The 14,108-nt window shown below is 38.0% G+C and overlaps 1 protein-coding gene across 2 annotated transcripts in view; it reads left to right on the top strand.

Annotated features, from left to right (window-relative positions):
• The window catches only part of LOC118772387 (cadherin-7-like), a 112,746-nt gene that overhangs the window by 42,020 nt on the left and 56,618 nt on the right, over window positions 1-14,108 (top strand). For both annotated transcript variants that reach the window (XM_036520664.1, XM_036520665.1), the window contains exon 3: window positions 9,281-9,575. In XM_036520664.1, coding sequence (XP_036376557.1) covers window positions 9,281-9,575 — 295 coding nt within the window. The remainder of the gene's footprint in view (window positions 1-9,280; window positions 9,576-14,108) is intronic.

Here is a 14,108-nt window from a genome sequence, read left to right as displayed (position 1 = left end):
ACCATACTTTGTCACAGATGCAATCTTTGCTTTAGTGGCAATGGGTATTCTTTTGGAATTATACACAACTGCAAATTCCCCTGCTCTCTTCATACATGTAATTGTGAGTTGAATAAAATATTAAATTGAATTAGAATGGTATTCAGTTGACTCACATTCATGAATTTTTAATATTGTTTTTTAAAGAGCTGTTTGATCAGTCTTTGTACATTTCATTCTAGGAAATCAGTTCTGTTCTTTTGTTCATTGTCCCTTTATAAAAGGCATCTCCCATTCCCAAAACTATAGCTGTACCCTTCTCCCTCTGTGGTTCTGTATTACACAAATAGAAGAAAATCTCTCAATCTTATTAAAGCATGATTGGGGCAGCCTTGAAACTGCCAGAGCATGTGCATTCAAAAAAGTGCAGAACCTTACATTTGTAAGATATAATGTGGGTGTTTTTTTGCCGTATGTTGTGCCTAATTGGGAAATAACTAAGGTCTGACTGACAGTTAGTCTGACACCAGTCTCAATAAATTCATAGAGCATAAAGACATGGGCTTTGGAAAGCCTCTATATGGAGCTAATCCAGACATACAATAATCAAACACTCATGATGACCTACTTCAGATTTTTCTTTGTGCAGATGTAGAATCCTAATGGATACCATCACTCAATTTCTTCTTTAGCAAGACAGTCTTCATTTAAAAAAAGTGCTTTAATTAAATATTTTGTATTAGTTTGTGCATCTGATGGTCTGTATAACTGATGGTCAGCAGAGTGGTGATTTTGTGAGGGAAGCTGATACCTCTTATGCTCTTAATAGACTTTTGTGGGACACATAGAGTCCTGTTGAATAGATTTTATAATGTTAATGTTGGGTGGTACTCAGAGCTAGCTTAAATTCAGAGGGAAAGGCTACCAAATTCAGTGAAATGGAAGCACATAAGAGTGAGACTGGTGCCCATTTGTAATTTTCAGCATCACAGCATTACAACATTGCAAATAAGAACTTTACTTACGGACATATGGAATACAAGTGGGGCGGAAGTGCTAGTATGCTCAACTGTGGTTTGAATGATGAGACTTGCCAGTGTGTCTCTATGCATGCAGCATGTGGTCTAGAGTAGTGGTTCTCAACGCGGCAAAGTGAAGTGTGCCGTGGAATTTTGAGGAACCCGATGTGTTTTTATATAGGTGTGTGTGTGCGCACTTATACTCTGTGAGAAGACTGATGTTTTATATTTTGCTATTAACCCTTTTGAACGTAACTTATTTTTATGCTATGTAGCCCGCGTGTTACGTTACATGGTTCGTTATGTTTTCATTAGTGTTATTAAGCTTCTCATAGATTTCAGTTAGCATTTGCTATATTTTTTATTGTTAAACTGCTGTTTCCTCACAGCTAAAATTAGTCAGAATCTCGCTAATGAAATTATAGCCTATCATAATGTGTGTGACATTCTTCATAATCGATAACCAACTTTAAGTTGGAATGCCTTGATGCTCTGGTTTGACCTTTGCCCCCAAAAGGTTGAAAACCTCTGGACTAGAGGCTTCGTTTGATATGGTATCATTTTAAACAATTCATGCCTGCTGATGTTTTCCTAAAATGATTTAAAAAAGAAATAAAGTAATGATTATCTATATTTTGTTTTTTAGAATTATTTCTAGTGAACTCTTACTATTATAGTAGTCACCTACTTGAAATCAACCATGTACTTGACAGGCTGTAAGATGTTGGTATAACATTATTATAAATTAATTATATAATCCATATTATGATTATATGACACTCTGGTATAGTTTTACATTTATAGAATGGCCATTCACTTTTGCTCACACTCTGATTAAACCAGGTATTTGTGGCTGTTTATCTACTCTAATGGGGAAAACAGAAGCCATTTAAAAATACCAGCTTTTTATGATGTAAATAAGACCACACCTCAAAGAACAGTCCACCTTCCATCGTATTTTGACATATTGAAAACTGCAATAATGTCACTGTGCCAGTTATTCAATATTGAATCAAAAGAATCCTTCATGTTCCTGTTATTACAACAGTGTGGTGTCAAGAAAGTGTCCCCTCAATTTCTTCTTAGAATCTCTCCAATTTGAAAGCAGTTGGTAATCTTACAGTGGGGCAGGTGACCAACAATGCTTAATGATGTTCTTCATTGTAGTGTTGTTCAAAGCCTACGTGAACAATTTAACCTGCAGTTTTAAACTTAAACTTATTTGTTCGAATACCATATGCAGCATTTTCTAATTTTTCTCAAAATTTCATGGTTAAAGCCACCATAGCCAGTTGGTACGGGAGACAACTGCACAGTAGGGAGCATCAGATTTAATTACAGAAATTGAGCCATGGCACAAATGACCTCATCTCTGATGATTCTTTATCCTCATAATGCTGAGCCATTCTTTTGAATATGCAAGCACCACAGCGCTGTTATTTCCCCACCCTGCATAATGTAAAGTATATTAGTATGAGAAACAACGCCCTCACCGTGAGGACCCCTGTGCATATGCAAGTGATGTGCGGTGGCAAGTCACACAGCACAGTATTCATAATGCCAAGCAGTTTTTGGAGGGGACCATGGCATTAAAGCTGTTATAATGGGAGTCAGACAGATGAACACCAAATTAGATTAATCTAAAACAAGTGGTATTTAAAATTTGTGGTGTAATGCTTTCTGCTACTTTCTGCAACTAAAGACAAATGACATCATTTTGCCATGTGGTGGTAATGACATCCTTAATTTGTTTTATTTATCATAGCACAATATGTTCCCCATGATAACCTGGCTGCTTTCCTGATGATGGGGATTTGAGGACAGCACCTCTCACTCTATAATAAAGTCTGTTTCACATGAGTAAAAAAAGTCCTCAAGGACATACCAGTCAATTGTAGACTGAGACACGTTTTCTGTTGGGTGCTGTCAGATTATCAGTCTTTCTACACTTTTTCAAAAGGTAGTGACACTACTTTAAGGTGAAAGCAGAATACAAGAATACACATCCTTAGATCTTAAGCCGTTTTAGGTTAGTGGCATATGTATTCTATTCATATCTTTGGATCAATACAGTGAAGTAGCTGGAAAATATGGTTGACTGGAGTTGATGAAGGTAGAGAAAAGAAGAGACAAAACATTTAATAAAAAGAAAATAAACATCACCAAAAATTATCTCAAAATTATTAGATTATACTCCGTTGAAGGTTCCCAATACAATATAATGTATTCTTTTTTTGTACCCAAAGTAATTAAATATGTTGTGCATTCTAGTCAGTGTAGCAAATTGTTCATGTTCCTTGCACTACGTGAACATCCTATGTCTGTGTGTGTGTGTGTGTGTGTGTTTATGTACATATGTACCTCCTATATGTAGGGTAGACAAAATAATGGAAACATCAAATTAAAAGGACTCACATTTTGAAATAAACCTTATGCCATGGGCACCTCAATCACCAGATCTCAAAGAAAGTAAAAAATCCAACTCCATTTTGAGCCCACCTGCACCTCCCCCAGTCCCACTCTTACTGGCCAGCTAAGCTGGTTCCCAGAGCGACAAACAAATATAAGGTAGCAGGTGAGAGTGCAGCCAAAACACACTCCAGGATCAAACACTGTTACTCATACAAAATTATTCACTATACAGAGTCAGTTCTACTCAATTATACTTCACAGTGTTTGACAGATTGGGCCCTAAATAGCCTTAAATAAGCCAGGGGAGAGTTCATTGGCAACAGGTTTCTGACTGCAGGCTGGCTGGAGGATGTTGCCTGATTCCAGTCTGCCAGGTAAAGAAACCACTTTGTAGGCGCATAGTGCCCTTCTACCACCACTCCCCTGGTCCTGTTACAGTGTGAATGAAACTCCGTCCTGAAATATCCAACATGCAAATATAAACAACAAAAAAGACATCACTGCCGTCAAGTCACGGTCTTGTCTATTTATGAAAGCTATGGTTCTAGCCTTTATATTCAAGGCAGTTTGAAGTGGAGATCACACACAGGTCATGTAGGTTGCATGGCTAGAAATCTGAATAATTTCCACATTGATGTGGCCCAATTTGCAACTGAAAAGACATGACTTCATGTTTTTTTTTTTTTGTTTTTTTTTCACACTGTTCTAAAAACATCTGAATAGGGTCAAAAATCAGAATTGGGCCACGTCTAGCTGCAGTCAGAATGTAGCCTTGATGTGCCCTTTATTTTGAGAGTCACATGCATACTCCCTGTATATACATGATATGGTAGCTCCAGATCAGTAGGAGCAGGGGTGTACCATACCCAGCAGGACCTAAGGTGCAGACTGTGCAAAGAGGCCCCTGTGAACACATGGTGGCATGCATGCACTCTATGAGCTTGTTCTGTAACCTCATGGTGTCCAGGAGCTGCAGCACAAGTTTATCTTGACCTTTTGGGGCCGCAGGTGATTGGCTCTGCTGGAATGGGGAAATCCTCTCTGGCGGCCTGATGGGGGCGTCATCTTGTCCTCTCCCTCCTGCTGACTGTCATGGACGTCTCTGGGTCTGTAGGGGCTCCTCCCTACATACTGCACCTTGTAGCTCTTCTGATGTGCCAGACAACAGGTCTTACGGGGAGAGCGGCTCATAGATGAGGGAGCTGAACCTGGTTTGCCTGACATCTGCACTGCAACAGCACTATCTGGCTAGAAGGACCACTGAAACTGAGGGGGCAGTTTCACCCGTGAACTAGGTTCAGGAGAAGTTTGCTGTCGGAGTCAGATTTCTGATTCAGAGCTTTATTAAGGGAGTGCAGGTATGTGTGGTTGGCAGTGTGTTTGGGCAGATTTCAGCAGGTTTTAAAACAAAGGGTCTGTGAGAGGTGGGGGTGGTGTGCACAAACAAGAGGATGGACCAAGGGATGTACAAAAACATGCAAAGGGAAGTGCAAAGGGATGTGGTCCTTTTTAGCACTGGGCTCCCACCTGGGCTCTGTGTGTGTGCTCCTGGGGCCACAGTAATTGAGGTGTGCTTACAGAAGAAGAAAAACTCCTTTCGGGTGCCATGCTGGGGCCCCAGTGTTGTCAACAGAGTGAGATCCCCTCTCACTGAGTGCTGGTGACCAGGTGCCGTTCCTCTGGAACCCCTCTGTGATACACTGCAAACACCTTCAGTTGTAGAAGAAAGAAGAATTAGGAGAGAGACTGAGCATGCTGAAACAGAGAAGTAGTCTGAGTCCAAGGCAATGTCAAGATCCACAGGGAGAGTTATAAGTGAATTAGAAAAAGCCCAGCACAGTGAGAGCCAGGCTGTGACAAGTGCATTGGCAATTGGCTCCCTGCCTTGTGTCTTTGTGTCTCCTCTTAGGTACATTTCTATTTCCCTCATGGAGGCACTTGACTTCACTGTACTTGAAATATGGTGTTTGCTATATGGTGCTGATTAACCAGGGATACCACAGTCATCTCACTGTGGGGTCTAAGGCTCATCTACATCAGATCCTACATGTAAACAATAGTGCAATTTATACCAACCAAACTTTGAGTCTATTTGTATTTTACTGTGTCATAAATGTAAGATGTTGCATTTATATGTGACTGTCAGGAATGGATGTCACAGTGGTTTAGCCCAAGTATGTTTGCTTGCAAAATGGAGAAGTTTTCTATAAACAAGGATAATCAGTAGCAGTGTTAATTTAACACTGACAGTGAAAGGGGTATTTTAATCATGTACATGTCTAGTAATTAATAAAGCACCAACTTGTGCCAGTATGAATGATGTATCAAAGCCTCTTGTGACTTTGCATGTAAGGATCATGAAGCTACTTAACTAAAACTAAAAGCTAGCTTTCCAGTAAATGTACTTGATTTGAGCCCAAGAGAAAAACTGTTTGCTTCTTTAATAATCAAATCAACCATTTAACTGCCAGTAATTTCTAGATTCTTGTTTTTAGCTTATGCCCACATCTTACAAGCGTACCCAACAAGACAGTGAACATGTTTTGTGCTTGTATGAAAGTCTGAATGGATGCTAGTCTTAGTTAACATTGGCATTTTCCTTTCTTCATATTTGTCATTCAGACACTTAAGTTCAAAGGAGGACAGTGCAAGCAATGAAATCACGTCAGGATATGTTTCACATCATCACTACCTTTTATTAACTGCAAAGACCTTTCTTCAGCATTGTCATTTGGAGCTGTGACAACTCACAGTCACAACAGGAATCAACAGAACACATGCTCTGAGGCTTAGGCGTTTTCCCTCCTGACAAAGTAATCACCTCCATCTGGGTAGCACCAGGATGCCTCAATAGCACAAATTCTCTGCTGTACAGTGTATTTATTAGGGTGATGTCACTCAAAGCACTTGCTTTCTTTCACAAACTGCCACCCCTTGGTATCATTGTACACCAGGCCATGCTTGTTTGTAAGATTGATATTGCATAGCCAGCATGTCTTGATTTGACTGCTTTATATTGAATACATAGGTATAATGTGTCCTGTGGGGTTGCATGATGTGAGAAAAAGGTCAGAGTCAGAATCAGAATCAGAATCAGTCTTTATTGGCCAAGTTTGGTTGTGGTTTTACACATACAAGGAATTTGACTCTGGTTTCAGTGTCTCTCGTAGTGCATTCACACAATGATTTACAAGATGACAACAACAAATCTCAACTTCAGCTCATTCCCAGTGTATTGGAGAGGCCATTGTGCAATATGTAGGCCTGTTCTGCGAGCAGAAATCTTTAGTACCGTGGAGACCAGACTGCTGTACTATTGCCAGCCTTGCTTATAGGATGCTGGTGGATATGTGGGCTCTCTATTTTCAGTTGGCTCAACACTGTGTACACAGTACCCTGAATAGAAGAAATCCTCCCCTCCTGTGACTCAATAAATGCAAAACTTAAGACTTTTATCAAGAAAAAGAGCCTTCAGCCATCTTTGTAGTTAAGGAACCTCTTGGGACCATTATTAAACAAAGGTTGCAAGACAGAAACGAGATTGGATAAAGAACAATGCCTGGGTTTGCAAAGTGCAGAAATTACAATTTGAATTGTAAATGCTGAAAATCAGAAACAAAATTAAAGCATGATGGCACTTCATAATTGCCCTTTCCACTAATGCAATTTGCATATGGCACTGCTCATAATGAATGAATAGCAAGTCTTAGTGGCCTTGTTAATTTTCCAAAGTTAAGTTTCACCCATCTCCTCTGTGCAAGATTGAAGAAATGGATGTGAACACATGTGGCCATTTCCCTTGGAGATCTATCTATGCACAAAGCAGTGAATCAGTGTCAGCCTTGATTCATCAGAATTTTATTCCATTCACCTTCTCAGTGTGATGGAGCTTTCGGTGGTGTGTCCTTAAATAGCACGGGTGAACTGTGCTCTATACATCTCTGGGGAATCCAGAGGAAGACTCATATGCCACTATTTATGGTTTTGCAAGAGCAGCAAATGTAGCACTTGGTGAAAATTCAGCATAATGCAACTGGAAATGCAATACACCACAAGGCATGCCACTTTTAAGCTCTTTCAATTAAACAATGCATAAAAGATTTATTTCAGTCCGGTATGTTTTGTTCTGTTCTTCAGTTTGCACTGAGGGGACAGGAGCCTGTAGTGCTTCTCAGATGCTGGTCTCTTTCAGTATTGATTACGTTTTATTAGAAAAAAATTATGAACTTGTTTCATATGCTTATTCATAGACTCAAATGCTCACAGAACCTGTCATTTAGAGTAAAAAAAAAACTAAATTATGAAACTAGGAAAAAACCTCAGTATCTAGTGTGCATGACATTTTAATTCAATTATGCTTTTGAATCATCATGGATTCTATCTTGGAGTCATCATGTGTTCTCTTAACTTGCATCAAATGATTGTTTCATACACATTATTTTTTTACTGGAAGATTGTCTGTCTTTCAGAGCATTGGTGTAATTATTGATGGTGCAGCTGGTGTGCTGCACTGGGGCCCAGGGGCTGTCAGGGGCCCATGTAGGGAAGTGATTTTTGCTGCTTTGCTATTGTAGGTGGGCCCTCTCAAGCATTGACTATTTCATGCAGTCTTCAAAGTAACCATTCAACGATATCACTAGAATGACTAGCAATTGTGATAGCTATATAATACCACCTTCCCACCTTGTGTATCACACTTACAGTTTTGGGTCATAGCCTATTTTTATGTATTTTTATTTGTCCTTATTGAAATGTTCCCAAACTACAAACTGTTTTACTAAACATAAATATTATTTCTACCCACCACTTATTTAATTTGGTTGCTTTCTTCTCAAAAGTTACAAAGGAAGAAGGCATGCTGGGAAATGCTAATTTGCTCCCTGTCATTTGTGAGAACTTGCATGGACGTTGTGATTTTTTTCTCTAGGTTCAACCTTTTAGCAAGAAGCAATTGTTCTTCAGCAAATGATAAGCAGCATAATAAATAATGTTTAGCAAGCCCAAACAAAAAAAGCGGTGCTCAAAAGAAGAAGGAAAAAAGAGAACAGAACTGACAAAATTAGATGATTATCCTTGCAAAACACTGCAGATTGTCTGACATTTGTGTGCTATTGCGAAAGCTACAGCATGAGATTGTTTAATTAACAAGGATGGCAATTTGAATAATTAAATGCGACATTTAAACAATTAAATGTCTTAAATGTTTCACATTGTAGCTTTCTTGTGTTACAAAATTCAAATTACAAAACAAGCTAAATTTCGTTAAATCGATTTAAATTACTGAGAATAAACTTTTAGGTGAGGTTGAGTGCAATGAACAATAACGTTTAGAACACAGACCTCACAAAAGCTGTGATGTGTCATGAGCATTTAATGTAATTTAAATCGATAAATGCCATCCTTGTTAATTAAACAATTTCACGTTGTAGCAGCACACAGACTACAGACAATCTGTGCTGTTTCGCAAGCATAATCATTTATACTAATTACACGATTGGTGTAAATTATTCTGTGAATTATTTGTTTTATTGTTGTTTGTGGGCGGGGGGGCAAGAAAAATATTTGCACCGGGGCCAATCACAGTTATGTCATGCTATAGCTCTCAGGCTTTATAAGGTACATGTCATGGTCATAGCTCCACTGCTCTGCTCAGGTAATGATTCTGGCCCGTGGCACTTGAAACAAGAATTACTCCACACGGCTGTCTGTTGGTTTCTGGACCCCAAATGGGAATCATTAACCATCAACTATGGGATGTGAAGATTTTCGTAGAAAGATGCACAAATGCAGGACTGTATATTTCAAGAGATGATCATTTATGTGAACTGTTTGTGTTTCATTACTCACTATGAAATCTCCCTTGTCTTCAGCTGCACTCAGACGTGGATAGGGGGGATGGCAATGTGAAGTATGTGCTGTCGGGAGAGGGAGCAACCTCTATCTTCATAATTGATGAGAACACTGGTGACATCCATGCCACCAAGCGGCTGGACCGGGAGGAGCAGGCCTACTACACACTGCGGGCCCAGGCCGTTGACCGTGAAACCAACAGACCTGTGGAGCCTGAGTCCGAGTTCATTGTCAAGATTCAGGACATTAATGACAATGAACCAAAGTTCCTAGATGGTCCCTACACTGCTGCGGTTCCTGAAATGTCCCCTCTGGGTGAGTCTCTCTCTCTCTCTCTCTCTCTCACTCCCTCGCTCTCTGTTAATGTAATGTAACATTAATAATTCTGTTAGTGCAAGCATTGATGATGTCAGTATTGCAATAAATGATATGATACATCAGAGTAACAGCAGTAGAAGTAGTAGTGGTAGTAGTAATTCAAATAGGTGGAGACAGTAATTAATCTGCTGTATTTTTCGCATCAGGTTTTTATTCTTTGGTAATAGCTTTATAAGTAGCTGCTTCAGTAAGAGAAACCAAATTTATGAGCATATGTCATACTGCAGAACTTTAACTTTCCATACACATTACACTGAGAGTCTCAATATGCCATTAATATACAGGCAATGAATCAAGTTGGAATTGGTACAGATCTATCCAGGTATGTCAAGGTGAAGTTTCAAGTTAAAATTAAATAAATAACAATAAAATGTCTCATGATAAAAAACATAATAAAATTCTGGCAACCTAAGAAACACATTAACACTGTTAGTACAGGTAATGTCATCTGCATCAAAAAATATGAGTGGATAGCACACTGCTGCACTTTTCAGAGATACAGTACTTGAGGATGTGTTGGCTTTTTTGCATGGACAAAGTTGTTGCACTTTAAGTTGGGAAGTGTTGAAAGCCTTGCACTCTGTGGATATGTATTATCATAAAATACTCTCATAACCAGAGTCCTGGTTAACTGCCATGATCATTATTACTCCTTGATTTCTAATCACTGTTCTCAATAAATAGTCTGACCAATGACCTCTAGACACAGGGAATAGAGAAAAAACTTGGCCTAAAATATAATTGTGCTGCACAAACTAAGTACAACAACAAGAAGCCCAAGAAACAATAGGAAGTCATAACACTGTGTACTCAGACAACAAAATTATATAGGACAGGGTGTGTAAAATAGCACCGAAAAGTATTCATGACTATTCATGACAGAAAAGAATACACAGCTTATTATGTCACTTCAAGACCTCTAGCAAGCACTGTCTGCATTGGAAACATGGATTTAAAATGTGAGCTATATTCTGTTAAGAAAGAAACAACATATACCACAAGCTGAACGGCATAGAGCTTCAAAATCACAGGGACAAGAAAAGGTCACCAATTCATTGGGTTCAGTACTATTTTTGCTTAACAATTCATAAATAAAGCAGATTGACAATAGCCAACAGTGCATACTTGCACAATGCTGAATCACTTTTTTTTGCATTCAAGACATTTTCAAAAAATGTTGTTTTCAGTTTTATACAGATTATGTAAAATGTTGTGGCCTATATGTGACCATGACTAACTTATGTTTATTAGACGACATATGTTTTGTGAAAGAAACTGTAGATTAGCATTCCTGTTGAAACTCACACAAAGACATACAGTGAATTGGTACGTACTTTTATTAAATTTTCTAATACCAGGGCTTAGGTCACCAGCTTTTATTCTTAAATGATAAGATAGACAGTAGAAAAATAACTTGCTGTGGAGTATTACATAAGATCTGTATATATCATTTCTAGCCTCCTAGTTAGAAAGAGCAGTATTTCATAGTAATGGTTTGCATTATAAAAACATCACCAACCATTGAGGGTGTGCCAGCATTATTTATTTTGAACATGATGTGATGGCTGGTACATGGCTAAACAGATTTTGTGATAATACATCAAAGAGTGAGGGAAATACAGAGAGTTGGATGGAGGTTAATAAAAAAACACACATTGTTTTTGGTGAAAGAAAAAGTAGTGGATTCAAGTTGCTTCAGGTTGTTTGTGAATGGAAAACAGTGCAGAATTAAATATGTCCACAAGGTTTCCTCCTCCGTTCCTTAGACCCTCAAGTTTTCAAGGGCATTAGTTGTTTTGACAATGTGATGCACTCTCTGCATGGATTCATGGCTTTGTTTTTATTTCCACATATATGGGCTTTTAACATTTTGATTTGTAAGGAGCATAATAGCTGTATTCATGCTGTGTCCATGCTATATGCTGAATATTTAAACAGTACACTATCTGTCCCTTTCTGCATTATGTACATAGGGATGGCCTACTAAAGTTTTCTTTTAAAATCTTGTTAATGGATCGTGAATAATTCAACCCCCTCTTCGTATGTGTATACAGCAATGTACAGTGCCATAAACTACAGGAAGGGTATACAACTCTTGTCCTGAATGACTGTTTTATAGAGGTGTTTAAATCATTAACAGCAGAGGGCCTAGGTTGAGTGATAAATGGGCTCAATTAAGAGGAAATAATTAATTTAATTAGGTAATTAGGTACAGATCTGACATGTAAATGTGGGGGACCCTGTGTCCTGAGATTTGAAAAGACTACTCTGTAAACATGCTTCAGATAAAACAGAGAGAACCTCACATTGATCATAGCTGGTTATCATTCTGTATAGGAGCATTCTTCAAAATATTGATACTGATTCTCTGGATGAGATCTTTGTTTTGCCAGTGAGTAATCAGAATTCAAAGTTACCAATATAATTGCATTCATCCTTAACCCGTACGCTGTAATTTAGTAGTAGGGCTGGGAACTCAGAGTATTTAGAGAGTCAGAAGAATGAATCTGTCCTTTTCCGTTGTTTAAAATTGTCATCTGTTGAAAAAGAGAAAATGTAAACCAACCTCAAGTACACAGTCCATAAACAGATGGGTGCAGCTTCAGTTCCAACAGAATCTGAAGGCTTGTGCATTATAAAAATAGGAAGTTGTTGAATACTCATTATTGTCTTAGTAGACAGATTAATTTTTTAAACTTTTTTCTTTCTTTTTTAACATAGCAACCTCTATTCAACTAGTCATTTGCTGGAACAATTCACTTACAAACCCAGCACCTTAATCAATACACCACAATCACACAGAGTCTTCCCTTTACTTATTGTGAGAAGTTTGGGAAAGACACTGCTTTTCTGATATGCCCTTAAGAACTGAAACCTAGGTCACATTAGTTTCTATTTTATACAGTATATAATGGCCAGTAAAAACATCACACAAGTTGTAGTTCCCGTTCAGTTCCTGGCACTGTTCATTTTGTAGTCTGTTTGTATAAAAAAGTGCCAGACCGCCTGCCTGCCTGCCTTTCTGGACACACATGGCCATATCTTTAGAAAAAGGGAGCTCAATTATTTTTTGGGAAAAACAAAGACTGTCTTTACATGGGTTCTCATGAGTTCTCCAAACACAGTTCTTTCTGGAATGACATAAACTTGACAGTTCCCAAATCTTTTAACTCAACTTTATGATTAGAGAAGGGGGGTGCTAATCTCCTGCATTCTGTGAGCGCTAAGTTCAATAAAAGCCTATAAATATGTCTCATGCAAGCGACTGGCAGATCTTATTAGGCACTTTACTGTAAAAATAAAATATAACCTAATTGTGAGCTTGGGCTTTCTTTTATGTGCCAGCTAAAGCTGTATACCCATTAAGATGAAATAGTTTAAAATACAGTATTCTGTATTTCACTTTAGACAGTAAAGGGCAAACTCATCTAAACATAGTCATTGCAATGCAGATGAACAAAGCATAGTTACGGTTGTATTTTTTTCTGTCTGCTATTCTTATTTGATTGGATCAAATAAGAGATTGGATTTTTGAAGGCAAGGATGCATTCCTAAGTACTACCATTTTATAGCTGAGCTGGGTACAAGCCTTAAGTGAAGGTCATGCAATTCAATCTACAATCATTTGAGTGTATAACTCTTACAGCATTACAGTTTAAAATATGAGGAAAGGTGTGAATAAGGTTGTGTTAAGACAGGCAAAAGCTGGGTGAAACTGGGTTCTACAGATTTCTATTTAAAGTTACATGGTGTGTACTGACTGCCAATCATCAATTTAAAGTTCTGTCATTCACTCTCAAAGATAAATATGATATTAAAGCATGTGAAAAACTGCCAATAACTACAACTGTAATATAGCATTACCCATTTTAACCCTGCTTTACAAATAAAATTGCAATATGCTGTGTGAACTAGAGAGGGAGGGCTTGCATGCCTTGCAACAACATTACTTATAGCAAGGCCACTTGCATGCAAGTACAATCGATTGTTGTGGTGACTGGCTAGTATGTAAGAAAGCTCACTGGGAAATAAACAGTAATCACCGCATATTACAAAGAACAGAGACATCAAACATTGTCAAAGTGAGGTAAGAATTTATTATGATCACAGTTACAGTTATTAAACAAACACAAAATACCTAAACCTTAAAACAGTGACAGATCTCTTCTGTAATCAATGTCAGCTAGATAATAATTGGTATTAGTTTTTCTAGAATTGTTACAATTAGAAAGCTGGACACAAAATGATCACAAATTACATGTCCAACTATTAACAGCATTTTGCTATATTTTAAAGAATGCATTTGCAAATTCTTTTCTATTCATAATCTCTTTCCACATGTCATATTTGATAATACAGCAGGCATGACTCCCATAGTTAAGGAGACAAATACTTGTTAATAAAATAACAAGCACAAATAAAATAAAATACACAATAAAATTTCCAAAGGAACTGAAATGCATAGTGATC

Source organism: Megalops cyprinoides, chromosome 2 (assembly GCF_013368585.1).
Source record: "Megalops cyprinoides isolate fMegCyp1 chromosome 2, fMegCyp1.pri, whole genome shotgun sequence".
NCBI lineage: Eukaryota > Metazoa > Chordata > Actinopteri > Elopiformes > Megalopidae > Megalops > Megalops cyprinoides.
Note: the sequence above shows the minus strand (reverse complement) of the source record. Positions and strands in the feature narration are given on the sequence as shown.